We start from the raw sequence: 18,581 nt of genomic DNA, 5'->3' as shown, positions 1-18,581 counted from the left end.
AGCCCCTACAGATGAACTGTGACTACCTAGAAGTCTGCCAGCCGCCTTGCTGCATCTGCTGGGTTTGGGCCACAAAAAACTGGTGGGACAACAGTCAACGTAAGAAAATAAGTGTTGGAGATCATGCTCACTACCATGATGCAGAGAGGATGCAGCAAGAGATGACTCCAGTGCCTCAAACAGTGTGGGTGAATCATTTAGTCACTGCGGCTCAGTCAAAAAGAGAGGCATTTAATGAGACAGCTCTGAGGGCCAATGCCTAAGAAATCTAGGCTCTGCTAAGAGTTAGCAAAGAAGAAACTAAGGCTTGTTAATGTTTGTTGATATTCCCCTTTTCATAATTTAAAAGGGAAATAAATAAACGGGGGCAGCATCTGCGAGGGGAAAAAACAGCTTCTTCCTCCCTACTCCTCTCTGAATTTCAGAGAGGACTAGACGGGTGACTCCATGAGCTCTGAAGAGGAAGCGCACATCAGAGAACAGGAGAGAAAGTCATTGGAAAAATAAATTCAAACAAAAGTGGAGCAACTCAAAACACGCAAGAGACTCAAATCAAAGGAGGTCTAAGACTGCCCAGCATTAACAGGTTGAAGTCCAGCATTTCCCCTTTTGGAACAGGCGTTTCATGTGATATGAAAGATTTAGTTCCTGGAATTTAGGGATTTTTTTTTTTTTTTTTTTTTAAGCAAAAAGTTTAAAGATCTTTCCCTATCTAGTCAAGAGAGTGCCTGTACAGGTATTTTTATGCAAATAATGCACATCTCCTGGGTTTGCTTGCCTCCCCCGCCCCAACACCATGCCAATCCTCCTCTACCTGCTGCTGTAAAAAAAAATCAGCATAACACTTAGGAACATATCTCAAGGGGGAGAGCTTATTTGCGTAAAAATAGCTTTTAGAGGGAGTAACTGAACTTGTATCTTTCCTTCCCCCAGCCCTAAAGGCTAGAAAGGCCACAACCCAGAGAAACTCCTGGGTTGAAAGTAAGTGAAAGTCCTAGCTAGGCTAAACAAGGGCTGGGCTCTTTTCTTCTTCTGCATTTCCATTAACTTAAAGTGCTAAGTTGCCTATTTGCTTTAAAATTTGTGGCTGTCCTCTTTGCAGTGTCCCTTTAAACAGATTTTCCTTTGGCTCTGCCAAAAATAGCTGGAGAAGGTCCTTTGAGAATCCCATTCTTAGTCTTAGAAAAATACACTCTCCTCCCTGCCACACACACATACACAGGCCTGAAAGCAGTTTCTCCCACTTCTTCCAGGGACAACCAATCTATCTGACATAATAAATGTTTCAGGAGAGAAAAAGAGCTGGTTAGGGAAGTAACTCTCCGAGCTCATTTCTGCTCGTTCATCTATGTGATCAGCAAATACTGAACTCCTTTTATGGAATCTGCACAGTGGTAGGACAGAGGCTGAAAACCCAAATAAATGTCTATACCGCGGCCAGGCAGGTGGTACGCATGAAAGAAGTGGGCCAGGCAAAGACAATGGGGTCTGTTAGGAACTCTGGCAAAGTGGGGACTGCAAGCCCCCTGGAGGATAGGGACTGGCCTCTACTAAGCTCTAGCTAATTGCTAGTAAGGAAATTGGAATTTTTCAAGTAAAACCACCCCTTTTTAAAATGTTGGGAACCTATTCAAATTTTCTAAGCAACATGTAGGACAACAATACCAAGCAGAAGGAATGTGTGAGTTGCTCCGACAATAGGCTCAGTTTGTCACCTCTGGGTGGTGCAGTGGTTAAGAGCTACAGTTGCTAACCAAAAGGTTGGCAGTTCAAATCCACCAGCCACTCCTTGGAAACCTTATGGGGCAGTTCTACTCTGACCTATAGGGCTGCTAATTTTTGGAATCAACTCGACAGCAACTGGTTTAACGGAAGGAAACAGCAAGGGAGATTGACTGAGTATCACCTGGGAGCTTATGATCTAGGAGGAGTAAGATGATACACACCTGGCAAACTGTACCCTAGGTGGCATGTGATACATGTGAAAGAACAGGAACAGGCAAAAGAGGTAGGGCGTGCTCAAGACAATGAGAGGGCACTTGAGGCAGGTAGCACTCGGCAGTGGCAATGAGGCTGAGGCTGGAAGAATAAGGTAGATTTGGGCAGACAGAGCTTGGGGAGGAGCCATTCCACACAGAGAAAAATGAATTGCGAAAGGTAAAAAGATGGGTGGAAGAAAAGAATGTTTGAGGAATGGTCAGGAGACTATTCATTCTTCCTTGGATCAAATATTCAAGTCTTTACTGTGCACAATGCAGTGGGTGTACAGCGGTGAACACGAGGGATACAAGATGAGGCTGCAAAGTCCAGCAGGGCCCAGTCCAAGCAGGGCCTTGGAGGCCATATCCGGGGTTTTATCTTCAGAGCAATGGGGGAGCCTTCGAACTCTTTTTAAGTGGGGGAATAACAAGTTGAGATCTGCAGTTTTCAAAGTTCACTGGCTACAGAGCATTCATTGTGTGAACTGGAGAAGAGCCAGAGTTCACCAGCCAGAGTGACCAGGCAGGAGGGCCTTGCAAGAAGTCTGCAAAAGAGATAATGGAAGTTTGGGCTAGTGATAGAGACACAGGAAAGTGGATGGACTCAAGAGATAGGGGTTAAAATCAAGAGAACTATCAGTTTGGTGTAAGTGGGGGAAAAGCCACACAGGACCAAGAATGTGATCAGCGTGGCTCTTGTAGGGGTATCAGGCCCCACTGTCAGTGGTCGGGCAGCCAAGCGGCCACTTCTGCACTGGCAGCAGCAGAATGTCCAGTGGTCAACAGAGAGAACAAAGGCTCAGGAGCCAGGATGTATGGCTGAGGGAAGGCTGCCAGAGAAGCTCACAGGAGCTTTCCATCTTAGAAAGACATCATCTCAAAAGCACGGTTTTCTCTTAAATGTGCTTTGTAAAATTCCACAGCTATTTTATTTGGACGAGTCTTGACAGCAAGGAAAGAACTACCTCTTCTCATGTGTCTAGCAGCTCATCATTAAGCGAAATCTTATCTTTTCAACTTGGGACAGAGGAAAAGGGATTATTGGAGTATCTAGAAGACATGTTAATGCCAAGTATCAATGCTCACTTCCCTTTCTTTTGATCCTTTCTAAAGAACTTCAAGGAACACTACTTAATCACTCCGGCCCATCCTTACTGGTGCCAAGATCTAGCAATGACTTTTTTTTTTTTTTTAAATAATCACAGTCATTTACATATGAACCCAATTCACTCTGCTTCTAGATAATTAAGGAAATATGAATATATCCTTCTTGATTTGCAAGAATGCCTGGAAATACTCAGACTCTAGTCACAGGAATGAGGAAAAAGCTAAGCCACTAGAATCTCAACCCTCAAAAACTTCTGCCAATAGATTTTGTCTATATATTTTGATAATGTCTCACACTATGCCAAGCATTTGTCTCACAATATTCCTCCACGATTACTGCAATCTATAAAATTTGGCCTTTTTTAGAAACATCCCAACATATAACAGATGATGAAAATAAACATTAGACAATTGAGTAATGAAAAGAAATCAAGGAATACAAGAAACAACGTGACTAGAGTTGATTTCACCCTCTTCATTATACTCTCTCCCACCCTTCACCCTCTAAAATCTTATAAATTGGTGTATACATGCCCACATTACAGATGTACTCATCTCCCCTCCCAAACTGGCCTTTTTGTTTCATATGTCTCCATTAAGTTGGCACGCCATGCAAAGCTCATTTAAGAGACTTGATGCTCTCTGCTGAATGTTATTTTACCAAGACTAGTTGCAGTAGGCACTGTGAGTTGCCTACTCAGAGCTTTGCTTTTATTTTGCTGTCCATGCCTCTAGCAGGTGGTTCAGGTAAATCCAGTTTTGTGTATAACAATCATGGTGGTCCCATTCCCCTTGCCAGTGATTGCTTTAGGGCCAAGCATGTGATTTAGTTCAGACCCATCAGACTTGATGGAAGTCTGCTGGAAAGCTTCTGGGAAAAATATCATCACAGCTCTTAACAAGAGGCTCAGAGAAGAAACAACACCTTTTCTGCCTCTAGACAACCACTAAATGTGCAAGGCCGTGACACATCTATGACCATGCAAGGAGCTAGACAACACAATGAGGCCAGCTGAGCAGGGACATGGAAATAACCCAAGTCCTTCATAAGCCAAGGAATTATCCAGCCCTCAGGGCTGACTGTGTGTAGTGAGACAATGATTCCCCCATTGTTTAAATCATTTTGCATTGGATTTTCTGTTTCTTGCAGCCCAAACCATCCTAAATGATACAATACCTCTTTGGAGAAACAAGACAGGGCTCTGCCTCTCTGACAATACCCTAGCAACAAAGGAATAGTCACTCTAAAAAAGAAGACTGAGGTTTATTTCTCAATTATTGTTCTGGAAAAACCAGCTGTGAACAAGTATTTTTTAATACCTGCTCCTGATGTACAGAGTCCTTCCCAATCCTCCTGCACAGCATAAACACCACAGTAAAACTACGACGAGCCACTGTGAATGGTGCGGTACGTGTGCGGTAGACAGCATACCTGGAGTCATCATAATATGCAGATGTTAGGGAACTACCTTTATTATTTATCTACTCTTACTTTCTTTTACAATTATAAGATTGGGGATTCCCCGCCCCCTTCTACCTGATGAAAACACAGAATCACACAGTTGGAAGGAAGCTCAGAAAAGAGAGGCTCAAAGAGATTGAATGATTTGCACGAGGTCCCACAGTTTGCTGGGGCTGATTTTCTTTATTATTAAAAATGCCTTATGCATGATTTTAAAACAAAGCCATTTGCTGAAAACTCAATTTAATGCAAAAGTTGAATTGTAAAGACTTGGGAAATCAAAACTAATTTTTTTTTTTTACTTGTTTAATTGATAATAAAATCTCATTTTTGAACTCACTGCCTTGAGTTTCTTCTTTCTATTTCTAAACGACTCGACAGCACTAGGTTTTTTCCTGGATCCCAGTACATTCCTCTCATACCATTTTCTCTCTCCTAAAAAAAAACCCCTACATATGGCCTATTCTCTTGACCAGTGGTTCTCAAGACACTATCTGCATGACAGTTAGCTGGGAAATAACTTAGGAATACACATTCCCAGGCAGAGAGTCTGATTTAGTAGACCCGGGGTGGGGCCCAGGAATGGCAATGCAAACAAGGCAGCCAGGTAATTCTGATGCTGGTGGTGCCCTAGCCAGGCTTTGAGGCATGTGGCTCTAGACTGCATACTAGATTCCAAGATCCTAACAGAAAACATCTAATTATAATAGTAGATTTAAGCAGGAGCAACAAAAATATGTGCACAGTTGCCTATAATTTTTATGTCCCCTCTGAGGTCTAAAACAAACCCAATTGCTCTATGATTTGGATGCACCCTGGTAATCACTTGCTTTGGAACTTTTGGGTTTTTATCCATTCCCCTCAAAGCTTTTTTTTTTTTTTCCTCTGAATGCATTTCTACTTGGAATTAAATATAAAATGCCTTAACTCTCCCTTTACAGCCAAATATTTTGAAAATATTTCAAAAAGAGTACTTGTAAAAATACACAATATAAAATGTTGCCTTTGAACCAGAAGTCTGAGATGCACAGGGTAAACACTGCAGGTAATGAGAGAGGTAAACACTGGAGTTTCCATCAGAACCAGCCCTGAAACCAAAACTTCGGAAGGAAGCTGACCATTAAGTAAGTGGACCAGAGGAACAATAGCTCAGGCGTATCCTAGGGTGAGCCTGAACCTGAGAAAACTGGAATTATACAAACTGCCTGTCCCAAATTAACTTTCCCTTACTGCTTGATTTCAAAATAAGGGTAGTGCTGTAAATGAGAATATAGAGTTTTAGTGGAATTTTAGAACTCCTCTGGGTACCAAAGAATTTTTTCAGGCCTAAATAAATACTCCTTACCGGATCCAACAGTGCTCATTTATACCTGTCTTTTTTTTCCTCCCAGCCATATTTAAATCTAGAGGCTCTGGAGACCAAGAACTTGGCATGCTGATAACCTGAGTCTGTGTGCTCTCACACCAGTTCTGACCAAGTCACATTACAGCCATGGCAGCTTGTCTATACCTAGATTTCTCCATGAGTAAATGAAACACCACAAAACCAAAGGAAATCATTGCCAAGTATCAAATGGAAGACAGAATGCTTGAGAAATGCTATATAATAACTCCAGCAACAAAACTGGTTTAAATTGGTTACAAGGCAAAAAGTCTAGGTCACAGCTCTAATCTTCATATTCCTGTTGCATTACTCTTTGGGTTATGAAAAAGGATGGAGGGGCCATAGGGTGCCAAAAGAGGGAGAGAGTCAACCATTCACCCATGAGCTGGGTCCATTGTTCAAGATTTACTTTAAGGTTTTTATGTTTTTCCTTTTTAAATTTTTTTCCTTCTTTAAAATTCCTAACAATCCTCAGGGCAATTTAAAAATGGGAAACATTCAATATTGGCCCTATGCCCTTTGCTGGATCACCACTTACTCTTGGTCTTTCTTAGTCCAATTAAGCTCTCATTCTGATTGCACAGCTTGAAAAGACCCACTGCTTGCAGCTGGTCCCTGAGCCTTCTCCTCCAGCTGCTCCCAGCAGGCTTGGAGGCCTCCTGAAGACCCAGCTGCCATAAAGCAGTCACAAGTGTCCACACACATACTGGGCTGAAGTGTGTACCTGGAATTTCCTCTGTTTGGGTGAATGCCCTTCAAAGTGTGCAGAGTTTTGCAACTAAGATCTAAACCCAGCTTTTCCCTTTAACAAATGCCTGAATCTGGGTTGCATGGAATAGGCATCAAACTATCATCTCAGAGCATCTGGAGTAACTTTTTAAAGCCCAGTTCCCATTATTTTAAACACACTTCAACAGGATTCTTTGACATTTTTTGGGCATTCTCCCTGCAAACTTGCATGTTTTCTGCTATGCTTCTTAATTGTTCCTGAACATGCAGTACTGCTATGGGCACGGCAAGAAAACACATTTGATCAATAAAGGAGCAATCCCTGACTATGCCCAAATGCTTCTCACCAAAACCCCAAACGCTCTCATTTCTTCATAACTGATACATATGGAAATCTTTATGGTAACATATATATTTTCTCTCCGAGAGGTAATATCAAGTGGTTGACAGCAATATGAAAATTAACCATCTCATTCTCCCTCAGCAGGGTATCAACTTAGCCCAAAGAAACGACTTCATGGAAGAAGGAAGTAAGAATCAAAGTGGGTAAGGACCACATTTTTAACTCATCACTTGAGTAGAATTTAGGGCTTAATGATTTAGGTCAACTGTTACACTCTCAATCTTTTCTTAGACTCCAGTCTCCAATCAAGAACAGTCTACCAAAGTTACTGGAAGGTTAGAATATAAAAACCGTAGTGACTGATACACCAAGGGAAGTCAGCAAAGCCTTTCCTAAAAGGTCAAACAACAGTAAACATACAGAAATCCAAAACCATTCCAAGAGTGTAAACACTCCTAGCAGGAAAATCAGGCCCCCAATGAATGCTTTGATTCTCTCAAAGGGCAAGTAGGCATTTGCCCAAATATAATTTCTTTATTCTCTATACTTCTTAAAAGGCTTTAATACAGGTAACTTCTTTACCAATGACCTTATGGATAAAGTGAGGCCATATTTGACAGATGAAGAAAATAAGGAATAGAGAGGTTAGTGGCTTCTCCAGGGCTGGTTAGGTAGTTTGTTAAGAACACAGTCAACTCTAAAACCCACGTTTTCGTATTCTAAATCCAAGGTCCAAACCCATGACATATACTAGCTCATCCTTGATAACAAGAAAAACATAAAAAAAAAAACCCATAATCCCTGAAAATTCTGCTTGGCGGCCTGGTATCACAGACAACACACTCCAGTTTCCCTTTGATCATCACAAGATCAAAGATACCAGGAAAACTCTGCCTGGTGGCTGGGCCCTTCCCCAGCCTCCTCTGCGAAGATCATCTGGCATTAGCTGCTATTATCCATCACAGTTAACGTTTCACACATTTCGTTCTCAAGCCTCTTGCATACCTGATGCAATTCCGTAGCAGGAGGGGGAAACTTAAGCAGGACTGAGACCGGCTTTACCGCTAAGAACTTTCCAGGGGAGAGGAAAGGGCCAGCAAGCAGCCTTACACCTACTTGGCCAGGTGGTTCATGAGCAGCTGTAACATCTGCCGATTTTTCTCTGGGAGCCGGTGAACAAGGCTGTGGATTTCAGAAACCCGAGACTCCTGATTCTCCAGCTCTGCAAAGGAAGGAGGGAGGTAACATTTCATCAGTGTCACAGCTAAATTAGTTTAGAAGACAAAACCAAGGGAAACTAGGGCTGGGCACTAACAGACAGAGGATTCCTCAAAGGTTTATGATCCTGTCCTGTGTACTGCATGACTAGGTCCAGAAGTCTGTTTAACGGTGTTTTCTGTAATGGGGTTCATCAAAAATGCGGCCATCAATAAATTCAAGCCAAAATCATGACATGATGAAATGAAGCCAGTCAACTGCACACCCAGAGTCGGAGCGAACTCAGGAGCAGCTGGCTCTCAAGTGATGACTTCATTTCAAGGAAAGAAGGAACTTCATGCACTTGTGAAGTGATAAACAAATCGGACATGAACAACACTGCAAGAGTCTCAAATATCAAAATAACACCTCGAGACAGCACCAAAGAAATCAAAGGAAACGTTTAGTTATTCTCAAGTCATGCGTGACAACCACTCTGGCAGGAAGAAAGCAACAGTAGATAAAATTTTAAAATCTATCTGCCAACCTGTAATGTAAATCATGGCCTGTCATGTTCTCTTCGTTGAACTTGGGTAAGTGGCTTTGTTTCTCTGGGAAACAGATTGATAGTACTCACCACACCTATTTATAGGACTGGTGTGAAGTTTAATTAGGGAATGGTTGCCATGGGCTTGGAATTTCTCTGAGAGAGAAATCACATAAATACCATCTTCACTCCTAGTTTTTTCTCATGTCTTTCTCCTCCCTGTTTTAATGGAAAAACTACTAAGAGATATTAAATTAGGCCAGTAGTAGCTACCAGGGTAGACAAACTCCAAAGGCTTAAAGGAACCAGGGAGAGGCAAAGGCTATTGACATAACAGCACTGTAGGGAGTCAAGCCAGATTTAAATCTAATAGAGAATCTTACTGCCCCCTTACAGGAGGCCTGCCCCACACAGACAGATTCCAGTATACTTAGGGCAGCTTGCACCTAATCCTTATGTATTTTAATACCAGTAATGACGCCAGGAACCTGGAAGATATAGCTGAAGAATGATCAGAAGCTGTAAATGGAAGACATAATGGAAAGAGGACTATGAAGTTACATAATGGTGTTGTATTCGGGGAAACACTTCCAATGCTCAATTTATGCAATGTGCAATGTCTGATTCAGTCTGCAAAATGCTGCTCAAGTGCTGAAAAAAAACAAGGAGTCAGAACTCCAATAAAAAAACTAGAAAGGTAAACTTCCCCTTTTTTCTCCTCTTCTCCCTCCCTACCCTAAAAAAAAACACATCTAAAATTTTTCTCCTTTACTGTAAATTCGATGTGGTGGTAAGGCCCTTAGTAATCCCGATTTGGTTTTGTTTTATTCTGGGTTACAGTCTCATGAGCTTGTATGTGGGCAGTTTACATGGCAGCCTAGGAAGGATTAAACAATATTTATTTTGGGATACTGACTGTTCTTTGAAATAGAAAAATCTATTCTCTTCCTCTTAAAATTGTGACCAAAAAAAAAAAAAAACTCACTTGCTGCTTTGATGAAACTTCTTTGAAACTGGTACATCATGAGTGGTCCCGGAAGCATTCTGGAATAAAAGGATATAGACTAGTCAGTTTAATAATAAAACAGTAATCATATTATCTCTAAATAGCAGCCTACAGTGTGCCCAACTGTATTATATTTCTCAAAGACAAAGATCACAGAGAAATGATAGCTACTCAACTTAGTTCTACTTCATTTCCTGGTTGAAAGGGCCCTTAGATTTCACCTGAAATTTTCACTCTCTCTGTCTTTTTTTTTTTTTTAAGGGAATGAGTGCAACAATATTTCATAGTTACTGCTAGAAAAGTGCGCATGCAAAAGTCTAGCACAAACCAAGAGGTTTCTTTTTCAGTCAGTGACTCACCCATGCACAAGAGCAATTTACGATGTGTCTAAGAAACAGTCAACTAATAATGTGCAACGACCTGAATCTGAACGCTTGTCTTCCCAGCAGCTTGTTATCTGAATCAGTTCATCTGGGAACACTATGAGAGACTTTCTAGGTGTTTTTGTAGTGGACTCACTATAGGGTGTTGCTCCTGAATGCTAGTACCTCTAGTATTAGCCATGCCACAAGCAAATTTATACTTGCTGGGTGTTAATATGTTTAAGTATAAACTTCAGTTTTTTTCTAGTAGTCCAAATAAGCTTCTGCAGAGATTTTATTTTATTCTCATTGGATCTCCTAAGTCAACACTTAGTCATAACTTGTACTACATCTTACTTTTGACTTCAAGATCCTCCCACCAACTCCACAATAATCAATAAAACCTGCTTCTCCGATTCCTTTTCTGTAGCCTTCTGCCTTTGCTTTCCAGCCAAGCAAATCTTCTTGAGCCTCTGCAAATGCTTACACAATTCCGGATTACAGCTCTCCTCTCTGCTAAAAACTAGACCCCACCTTCCTGTGTAAGAAGAACTATAGTGAAGAACTATAGTATTCCTATCATTCAAGTCCAGCAGAAATTTCTATCTGTTCATGAATCTAGCTGACTCTTGCAGACAATCACCACCCCCAAGAGTCAGGGGAGGAGAAGTGGAAAAGAAGATGTTAATCATATATACTATTACAAAGGGAAATAGTCCTCTCTCCAGTAAAGTAATATTTTCCAATCTAAGCAGAGGGAGTCATAAAAAAGTTCTATTAAGTTCTAATTGTTAGGGACCAATGTCAGCAATATACTCTCTGCAATGCACAAAATTATCTAAATACACGGGGTATGCAATCATACATTTTCTACAGAATGTGATAAGTGATTCCTTGGGTTCTTAACAGAGTATTTAGGAATTTCAAGGAAGACCACATTTTAGATTAAAAACCAAACCCACTGCCATTGAGTAGATTCTGACTCATAGCTAACTGCCACACAGGGTTTAGATTGGGGCCCCTTTATTCAAGGCTGATTATCACAATAGCTTCTTACAAAGAGTAAAACTTCCTAAATCACTTGTGGCACCACTGCACAATGGCAAGCTATCAACCATGGACCATTTACAATCGTTTTGACCAGCTGAGCTAATTGCACCCACACAGAAGCTGTTTCCACATCTCAAACACCCACCCAACAACTCTGCGGAGGCTGAAAATAAAACTGCATTCTTCCTGATTGGAGGACAACAAGCTGGCAGCCTACCCTGCAAATGCAAAGTCCCTACCTTAGGTAAGTCTTCAGTGCACTAGTGATGGTCTTTATCTCCCATTCGGCACAGATATCCGTTTCTGTTTCAGAAGCGGTTTTGGGGTCTAAAATAAAGAAAACACAATGCTTACAGCAGAGAATGCAGCTATGCAATAAAAAAAACATACATAAAAGTGTTTAATCTTACTACTAACTGAAGAAATGCAAGTTAATACAAAAACAACATGTATTTTAGCCTAACTTAGGAAAATGTTGAAAAATCCAAATATCTATTGTCAGCAAGGATGCAGTCACACTGATCCTCTTATGAGCTACTGGAGGCAGTGGAGAGAAATGCAACAGTTCTGAAAAGTAATTTGGCGATATATATCAAGAGTCATAAAACTGTTTATACCCTTTGAACCCGTAATTCCACTTCTCACAAGCTATCCTCCGGAAATAGGATAGGACAGGAGAAAAGTTACACACCCAAATAATGTTTAGCACACACGATTCTACGCAACAGCAGGAAAATTTTAAAAAGGAAGCAACTAAATGTCCAAAGAAAGGATGATTAAGTTAATCGTGTGTACCTAATATTACGTTGCTGTTTAAGTGACAATGACTTATAGCAACATGAAAAATGCCTATTATCATGTAATATCAACCCCCCCCCCCAAAAAATGAAGATATAAAAGTTTGTGAGAAACTCCTATACTCAAAGGCTCAAAGGAGGTACTCTAAAATTAAAATAGTGGTTGGGTTAGCATGGTGGAATTGTGGCTTTTACATTTTCCAAACTGCCTATGGTTTTATTCTATTACTTTCATATTTTTGTAAAGTTGCCTAAAACACAGAAATGCAATGAGAACCACTATAATTTTATCAGCTTCTGATCACTTTTTCTTTTGTCTCTTCTTGCTTGGACTTTTAAACAAACGTGGATATTTTTAAAAAATGTGTATTCAAAAAGAGGAGAGAAAATTATTTTAGTTTTCCTGAGCAGCACACAGGAAGGTGAGACTAGAAGACAGAGAGTAAAAATTGCTTCACTAGTCAGCAGAGCCCCGTCTCATCGCTGGTGAGGTGGTTGGGTCACATACAAACTGGTGAAAGGGAAGTGGTGCATTTCAGTGTGTTTACATGACAGCCCAGGTTCCTTATACTGGCTAAAGCCTAGTTATTTATCTCCCAGCTCCCATTCCCTTTCTTTCTGCCCAGCCTCTCATCTTCAGCTGGGAGGCCACCCTTTTCTTACTACTTGTCCGTGTACTTGGGTGAGTCTCCATCATCCGGATTCAGGACATAACCAATCAAAGCACAGCATCTCTCGGGACACAGTGACCTGTTCAGGGATGGACCAAGGCCAAAGCCAGTCCAATCACAGTGAACTTCAAGACATTTCCAGGTGTGTGTGGGTGGGGGTGTGGGGAGGGTAGAAGACATCTGCTGTTTCCTGTGGGCTTGCACCTGGGATGTTATGCAACAGCCAGGTCCCACCAGGTAGAGCCTGAGAGTGAGGTCAAAACACAAAGCCAGGGTAGAAAGTAGAAAGAACTAGGTCTTGATGACGTGGTTTGAGCCCTTGTGTCTGGCCATGCCTTTTCAGTGATGTGAGCCAACAAATTCCTGTAAGCCAGCGAAGGCGACGTTTTCTGTTTTCACAATCCAGAAAGATCTAAGTAACACACCAGGTAAACAGAGACAGCCACTGGACTCTCTTTCTGGACAGTCTCCTAGGAGAATTTTGAGAAGCCAACTAAGAGTTTCTTCCTGCAAGGTCAACAGCATTTCAGCTGGAAAAGGGGAATGTGTCACAGGTGGGCTAACACATTTTCTGTTTACTGGAAAAACGAACGGGAAAGAGCCCACTTCCATTGGAAGGCCAGATACTCATGAGTACCTTAGGATTTAGCCTATAATCCCCCTGGTAGGATCACAAATCTGCTCTCAGTGTACCCCCCGACACACATTAGGAGACTACAGAGGAAAGGGTACCAGCTCATGCAATGTTTGGATCCTAAAGGCAGAACACCTGTGTGATGTTTGCAGGTGACCCTGGGTAATATACTTTCTTGTCACATGAAAACAAACAAGGAAGAACCTAAAGAGCATGGTTTTATTTCTAGGGCCACCGAAAAACACAGAATAATAAATTCCACAGGGTTCTATCACAGCAAAATTCTGAAAATGCACAAAATGTGGCTTCCCTAATATCCAAAACCTCTTCAGCTTTTTTTCCTTTCTTTGTCATCTCATACTCAATGGTTTCTTCCTTCAAAAGTGTACATACCAAAAAATCTTTGCTGAGCATGACCTTTTCCCTCCCCACCCCCAAGATGCATGGAGAGGTGCCACACTGCATGGCTCCTGGATATGAGACAAATGTTACTGTACATTTTTTTGAAGAACAAACCAACTTTACCCAAGAAGAGTGAACATGATGCTACACGAGCAGCAGTTGGCAAGTCCAGGAGTTGTGAACTGTTCCATGAACCACATTTAGCAAACTAATGATTAGCTTCCACGTATTCGGGCCCTGTAACCATAGGAATATTGTGTAACATTACAGAGAGAAGAATCAAATTACAGCCTGGCTGAAGGGCTTTTTATAGCATGATGAGGCAAGGCTCATAACTTGAGCACGTCCATTTTAATTCATTTAATATCCAAACTAAATCGAATACAGCCTCCTAAGCTATCCTATTTTCAGAAAGCGCTGCCAGTTTCTACACCTCCCTACCAATGCTTGGTGCTTCCCTCACTTGCAGAATAAATATGGTGGTGTCTGAACATATTTATGCACAATTTTCTCCTGAACTCAGTATATTCCTTCCCACCATGGCACTTGACCACTGTAGGGCTTAGTGAAAACGATCTAAACTAGAGGAGAAATCTAATGTACAGAAAGGCACCATGGGCTAAGGGAGAATGAGCGTTATCTCTTCAACCTACTATCATAAAATTCAGAAAAACAGGAGGCAAAGACTGGAAGGAGAGGTTGTAAGGGGAGGCATCTGAGAAATGTCACACTGGATCAGTCCCAAGATCCATCTAGTCTGGTACTATGCAGCTGATAGAGACGCTGAAGGACAGCGTGGAAGAAATGATTAGGAAACTCATTTATGTATTCCTAAATTGCCTAACAACATATTATAATGTAGACAAATCTAATTTTTTGTTTAAGAGAGAAGGTAATATACGCACACAATAACAAAAAAGAGATTCAAACAAAACAGATACATATTAAAAGGTAAGTTTTTTCTACTCTAAGGGCAACTGCTCATGCCAGTTTTTTTTTCATGTCTCTCCTTTCTCTAACAATCTATATACATACAAGCACATATATGCTATTTTCATTTAATAATATCTCAGAAATTATTCCATATCAGCACACAAATAATGCATCATGGTATTTCACTGTATACCATAATCAATTTAATGTCCCTTTTTTTTTTTTTTTTTATTGTATCCTCGTACAGGCCTTACCAAGGAGCCCTGGCGGCACAACGGTTAAGCACTCAGCTGCTAACTGAAAGGTTGGTGGTTTGAACCCACCTAGTGGCTCAGCAGAAGAAAGACCTGCCAGTCTGTTCCTATAAAGATTACAGCCTGGGAAACCCTATGGGGCAGTTCTACTCCATCACATGGGGTCACTATGAGTCAAAATCAACTTGACAGCACCTAACGACAACAACATGTCTGACCTGCGGAAAAAAAACTCCCAAAAGTGGAATTTCTGGGTCAAAAGGTATGTGCCGTTTTAACTTTCAAAGCTAATGCTCAACTGCCCCTCAGAAGTTTTACCATTACATGAAAGTATGAGAGTGACTCCTTCCCCACATCCTTGACAACAACGTGTAATCAAACACTTTACTAGCCAATCTGAAAGGTAAGGAAAAAGAAAAAAGACGACTATCTCATTGCTTAAAATTGCATTTCTGTAGTGAGGACAGAGGTTGAGAATCCTTTCCTGCGTGTGTGCATGTTTTTAAAGTCAAGTTTACTGAGGTATAACCATCCTTTTTAAGTTTACAGTGCCATGATTTTTGGCGAACATATACAGCCACGTACCCACCACCACAATCAAGTTATAAAACATTTCTATCACCCCCAAAAGTGCCCTGTGACCCATTATAGGCAACCTCCTCCCTCTACCTTTAGTCCCTGGCAAACACTCTCACTTAGCATTATGCTTTTGAAATTCATCCATGTTGTTGCTCGTATCAGTGGTTCATTCCTTCTATTACTGAGTAGCAGTCAATTTTATGGATATGCCATAGTGAATGTTGACAGCCATTTGGGTTGTTTCCAACTTCTGACTGTTATGTATAAAGCTGCTATGAACATTTGCATAGAGGTCTTTGTTTAGATTACCTTTTCATCTCCTGAGTAAATATCTAGGAGAGGAAATGGGTAATACGGCTTAGGGGTAGGTCATATAGCAAGAGTATTTAACTTTGTAAGAAACTGTCAAATTGTTTTCCAAATGGCTGGGGCATTTTCCATTCCCACCAGCAATAAACGAAAGTTCTAGTTGCTTCAGATCCCTGCCAGCACTTGATATGGTCAATCTTTTTAATTTTAGCTATTCTGGTAAATGTGTAGTGGTATTCCATTTTTTAGGTATGTAGTTCCCTACCGACTAATGAGGAGTCCCTGGGTGGCACAAATCGTTAAGCACTCAGCTCCAACTGAAAGACTGGCAGTTCTAATCTACCCAGAGGCGCCTTGGAAGAAAGGCCTTCTGAAAGAAAATGGTCACTGAAAACCCTGTGGAGTGCAGTTCTACTCAAAAACACACAGGGTTACCATGAGTGTTGGAACAGACTCAACGGCAACTGGTCTGTTTTTTGGTTTAATGACTAATGGTACTGGTAATCTTTTCATGTGCTTTTTGGTCATTTGTATATCTTCTTTAGTGAAGTGTTTGCTCAAATCTTTCGTCTATTTTAAAAATTAGGTTGGTTGTGTTCTTATTATATTCTGCACATAAGTCATTTATCAGATGCATGCTTTGCAAGTATTTTCCCCTAATCTGTAGCTTGTCCTTTCTTTTTCTTAACAGTATCTTTTAAAGAAAAAAAAAATCTTTTAAAGAGAAGTGTTTTAATTATATAAAGTTCAATTTATCAGTTTATTCTTTTACACTTCTGGCTTTTTTGTGTTCTATCTAACAAATCTTTGCCTTAGCCAAGGTCACAATGATTTTCTCCTAGAAGTGATGTAGTTTTAACTCTTAGGTTTAGGAATATGACCCATTTCTAGTTAATTTTTGTATATAGTATAAGATAATGGTTGAAATTCCTTTTTTCCTGTACCGGTGCCCATTTGTACCAGTACCATATGTTGAAAAGATTGTCCTCTACCCCATTAAATTACGTTGACAAGTTATCAAAAATCGATTGACTATTTACGTACGGGTCCTATTTCTGGACTCTCTTATCCGTTCCACTGATGTATATGGCTGTCCTTAGGAAATACCATATGGTCTTGCTTCCCTGCGTTTAAAAGTTAGTTATAAATAGTTTTTGTGATCAGTCTTTTTCTTAAAACCTCTTACCTTTTCACACTCTCCATCTCCATGACATCTCTGGGGAAGAAGTTTATGTAAGTATGCTATCCTCTGTGTAAGTAAGACTTCATTTATCCTACACATAATTCTTTCAAGACTAGATTTCATATTTAGCAATTTGATAAACAAATTTGTTTATTCTAATTGCTTTCTGATTCTAAAAATCATACATCTTAAAAACTTCTCATATCTAGTCATGTCACCTAAGAATCCTGAGTATCCACAACCGCTTCTGTCTTGAGATCTTAAAGCTCTTACTGTCTCAAGTCCCTATCTTAGGGAAACCTGCCTGAAGCACCCTCATAAAGCAAAGGTAGTGGTGGGAGAAGCGGAGAGGAAGATGCCACCATCAGCGGTCTCCATTCTCTGGGAACTCAGAGTTGTGGCTAATAGTGACCAGAACAGACATTCCTTCATCCAAGCAGTCTACTATCTCCCAGTGCTGGTCATCATTTGTCTTCTCCCCTTTACAAAAAAACCAAAACCAAACCTGTTGCTGGTGAGTCAATCCTGACTCATAGCAACCCTATGGGACAGAGTAGAACTGCCCCACAGGGTTTCCAAGAAGCGCCTGGTAGATTCGAACTGCCGACCTTTTTGTTAGCAGCCGTAGCACTTAACCACTATGCCACCAGGGTTTCCTCTGGTCCTTACTGAAGGGCATAATTGGAACTTTACTCTTTGTACGGCTCCCCTACTTGCATTAGGCTATAGTCTTCATAGCCTGGGGTTGTTTCCACTTGTCCCTATGATAAGCCTTTAGGTTTCCGGCATTGTCATGAAAAATGTCTACTACTTTAGGGTTTCTTCAGAAAGAAATCCTTGATTGCTTTTACTCATGCTACTCTGGGAAAAGGGGTAGGAAATGAGGTGCACAGAAAAAATGAACACAGCCCCTCGAGGTCTCAGAGGAATAAGGAAGGACAGTTTATGGCTAGATTATAGGGAAGTGGGTGAGGCATGCAACTGTGATATGGTGCTTTGACACACTGCTATTTAATACTTCCTACGTGTTCTCTGTAGCAATAACTTTGCTTTAAATATTAGTAAAAAAGGAAAAAAAATTTTTTTACATGTTCTCTGTAGCAATAACTTTCTTTAAATATTAGTAAAAAAGGAAAAATTTACAGGATAAGATGAGCAAAAATACCAACACTGAATTGGCATACCTGTGCCATCCCAGTAAAATATTAATAAAGATACAGAAAAGGCACACGAAGTTTCAACATCACAGAAAATTAGGCTCTCAGTTAACATTCTCCCTATTGCCACAAGGGATATTCAGCAGACAAAGCTCAGCTGAAGCCCTGAGGAAAACCCACTTGGAGCAACAGTATCACAGGTGACAACCATCCCTCCACCCTAAAGCACAGTCCCGTGACCTCTAGTGAGGGATGCCACAGTGCACCCCCACCCAGCACACATAATGAAGAAAACTGCTTTGGGAGCGGCCAGGGCTGTTTTAGGATTACAATCCAGGCAGTGAAATTACATATGCGGGGGAGGGGGGGGTGGATTTAGAAAAGGGAAGGTTCTGGGAAAAACAAGGGTGACAAGAATCACAACATACTTCAGATAAACCAGAATTAAACTCCACTTTTCCCAGGGCCGTGACCAAAAAGCAGAACCAGGAGAAAT

The 18,581-nt window shown here is 40.9% G+C and overlaps 1 protein-coding gene across 19 annotated transcripts in view; it reads right to left on the bottom strand.

The window, feature by feature from the left end:
• ARHGAP26 (Rho GTPase activating protein 26) overlaps window positions 1-18,581 on the bottom strand; it is a 544,325-nt gene that overhangs the window by 214,201 nt on the left and 311,543 nt on the right. For all 19 annotated transcript variants that reach the window (XR_002786201.2, XM_064277594.1, XM_064277597.1 and 16 more), the window contains 3 exons: window positions 11,406-11,493; window positions 9,734-9,792; window positions 8,121-8,226 (listed from right to left, as the gene is read on the bottom strand). Coding sequence is in view for 18 of the 19 variants with exons in the window: in XM_064277594.1 (XP_064133664.1) it covers window positions 8,121-8,226; window positions 9,734-9,792; window positions 11,406-11,493 (253 nt within the window). In the remaining variant the exon portion in view is untranslated. The remainder of the gene's footprint in view (window positions 1-8,120; window positions 8,227-9,733; window positions 9,793-11,405; window positions 11,494-18,581) is intronic.

This window comes from Loxodonta africana, chromosome 2 (genome assembly GCF_030014295.1).
Source record: "Loxodonta africana isolate mLoxAfr1 chromosome 2, mLoxAfr1.hap2, whole genome shotgun sequence".
Taxonomy (NCBI): domain Eukaryota; kingdom Metazoa; phylum Chordata; class Mammalia; order Proboscidea; family Elephantidae; genus Loxodonta; species Loxodonta africana.
The sequence above is the reverse complement of the archived record's forward strand: the minus strand, read 5'-3'. Positions and strand labels throughout refer to the sequence as shown.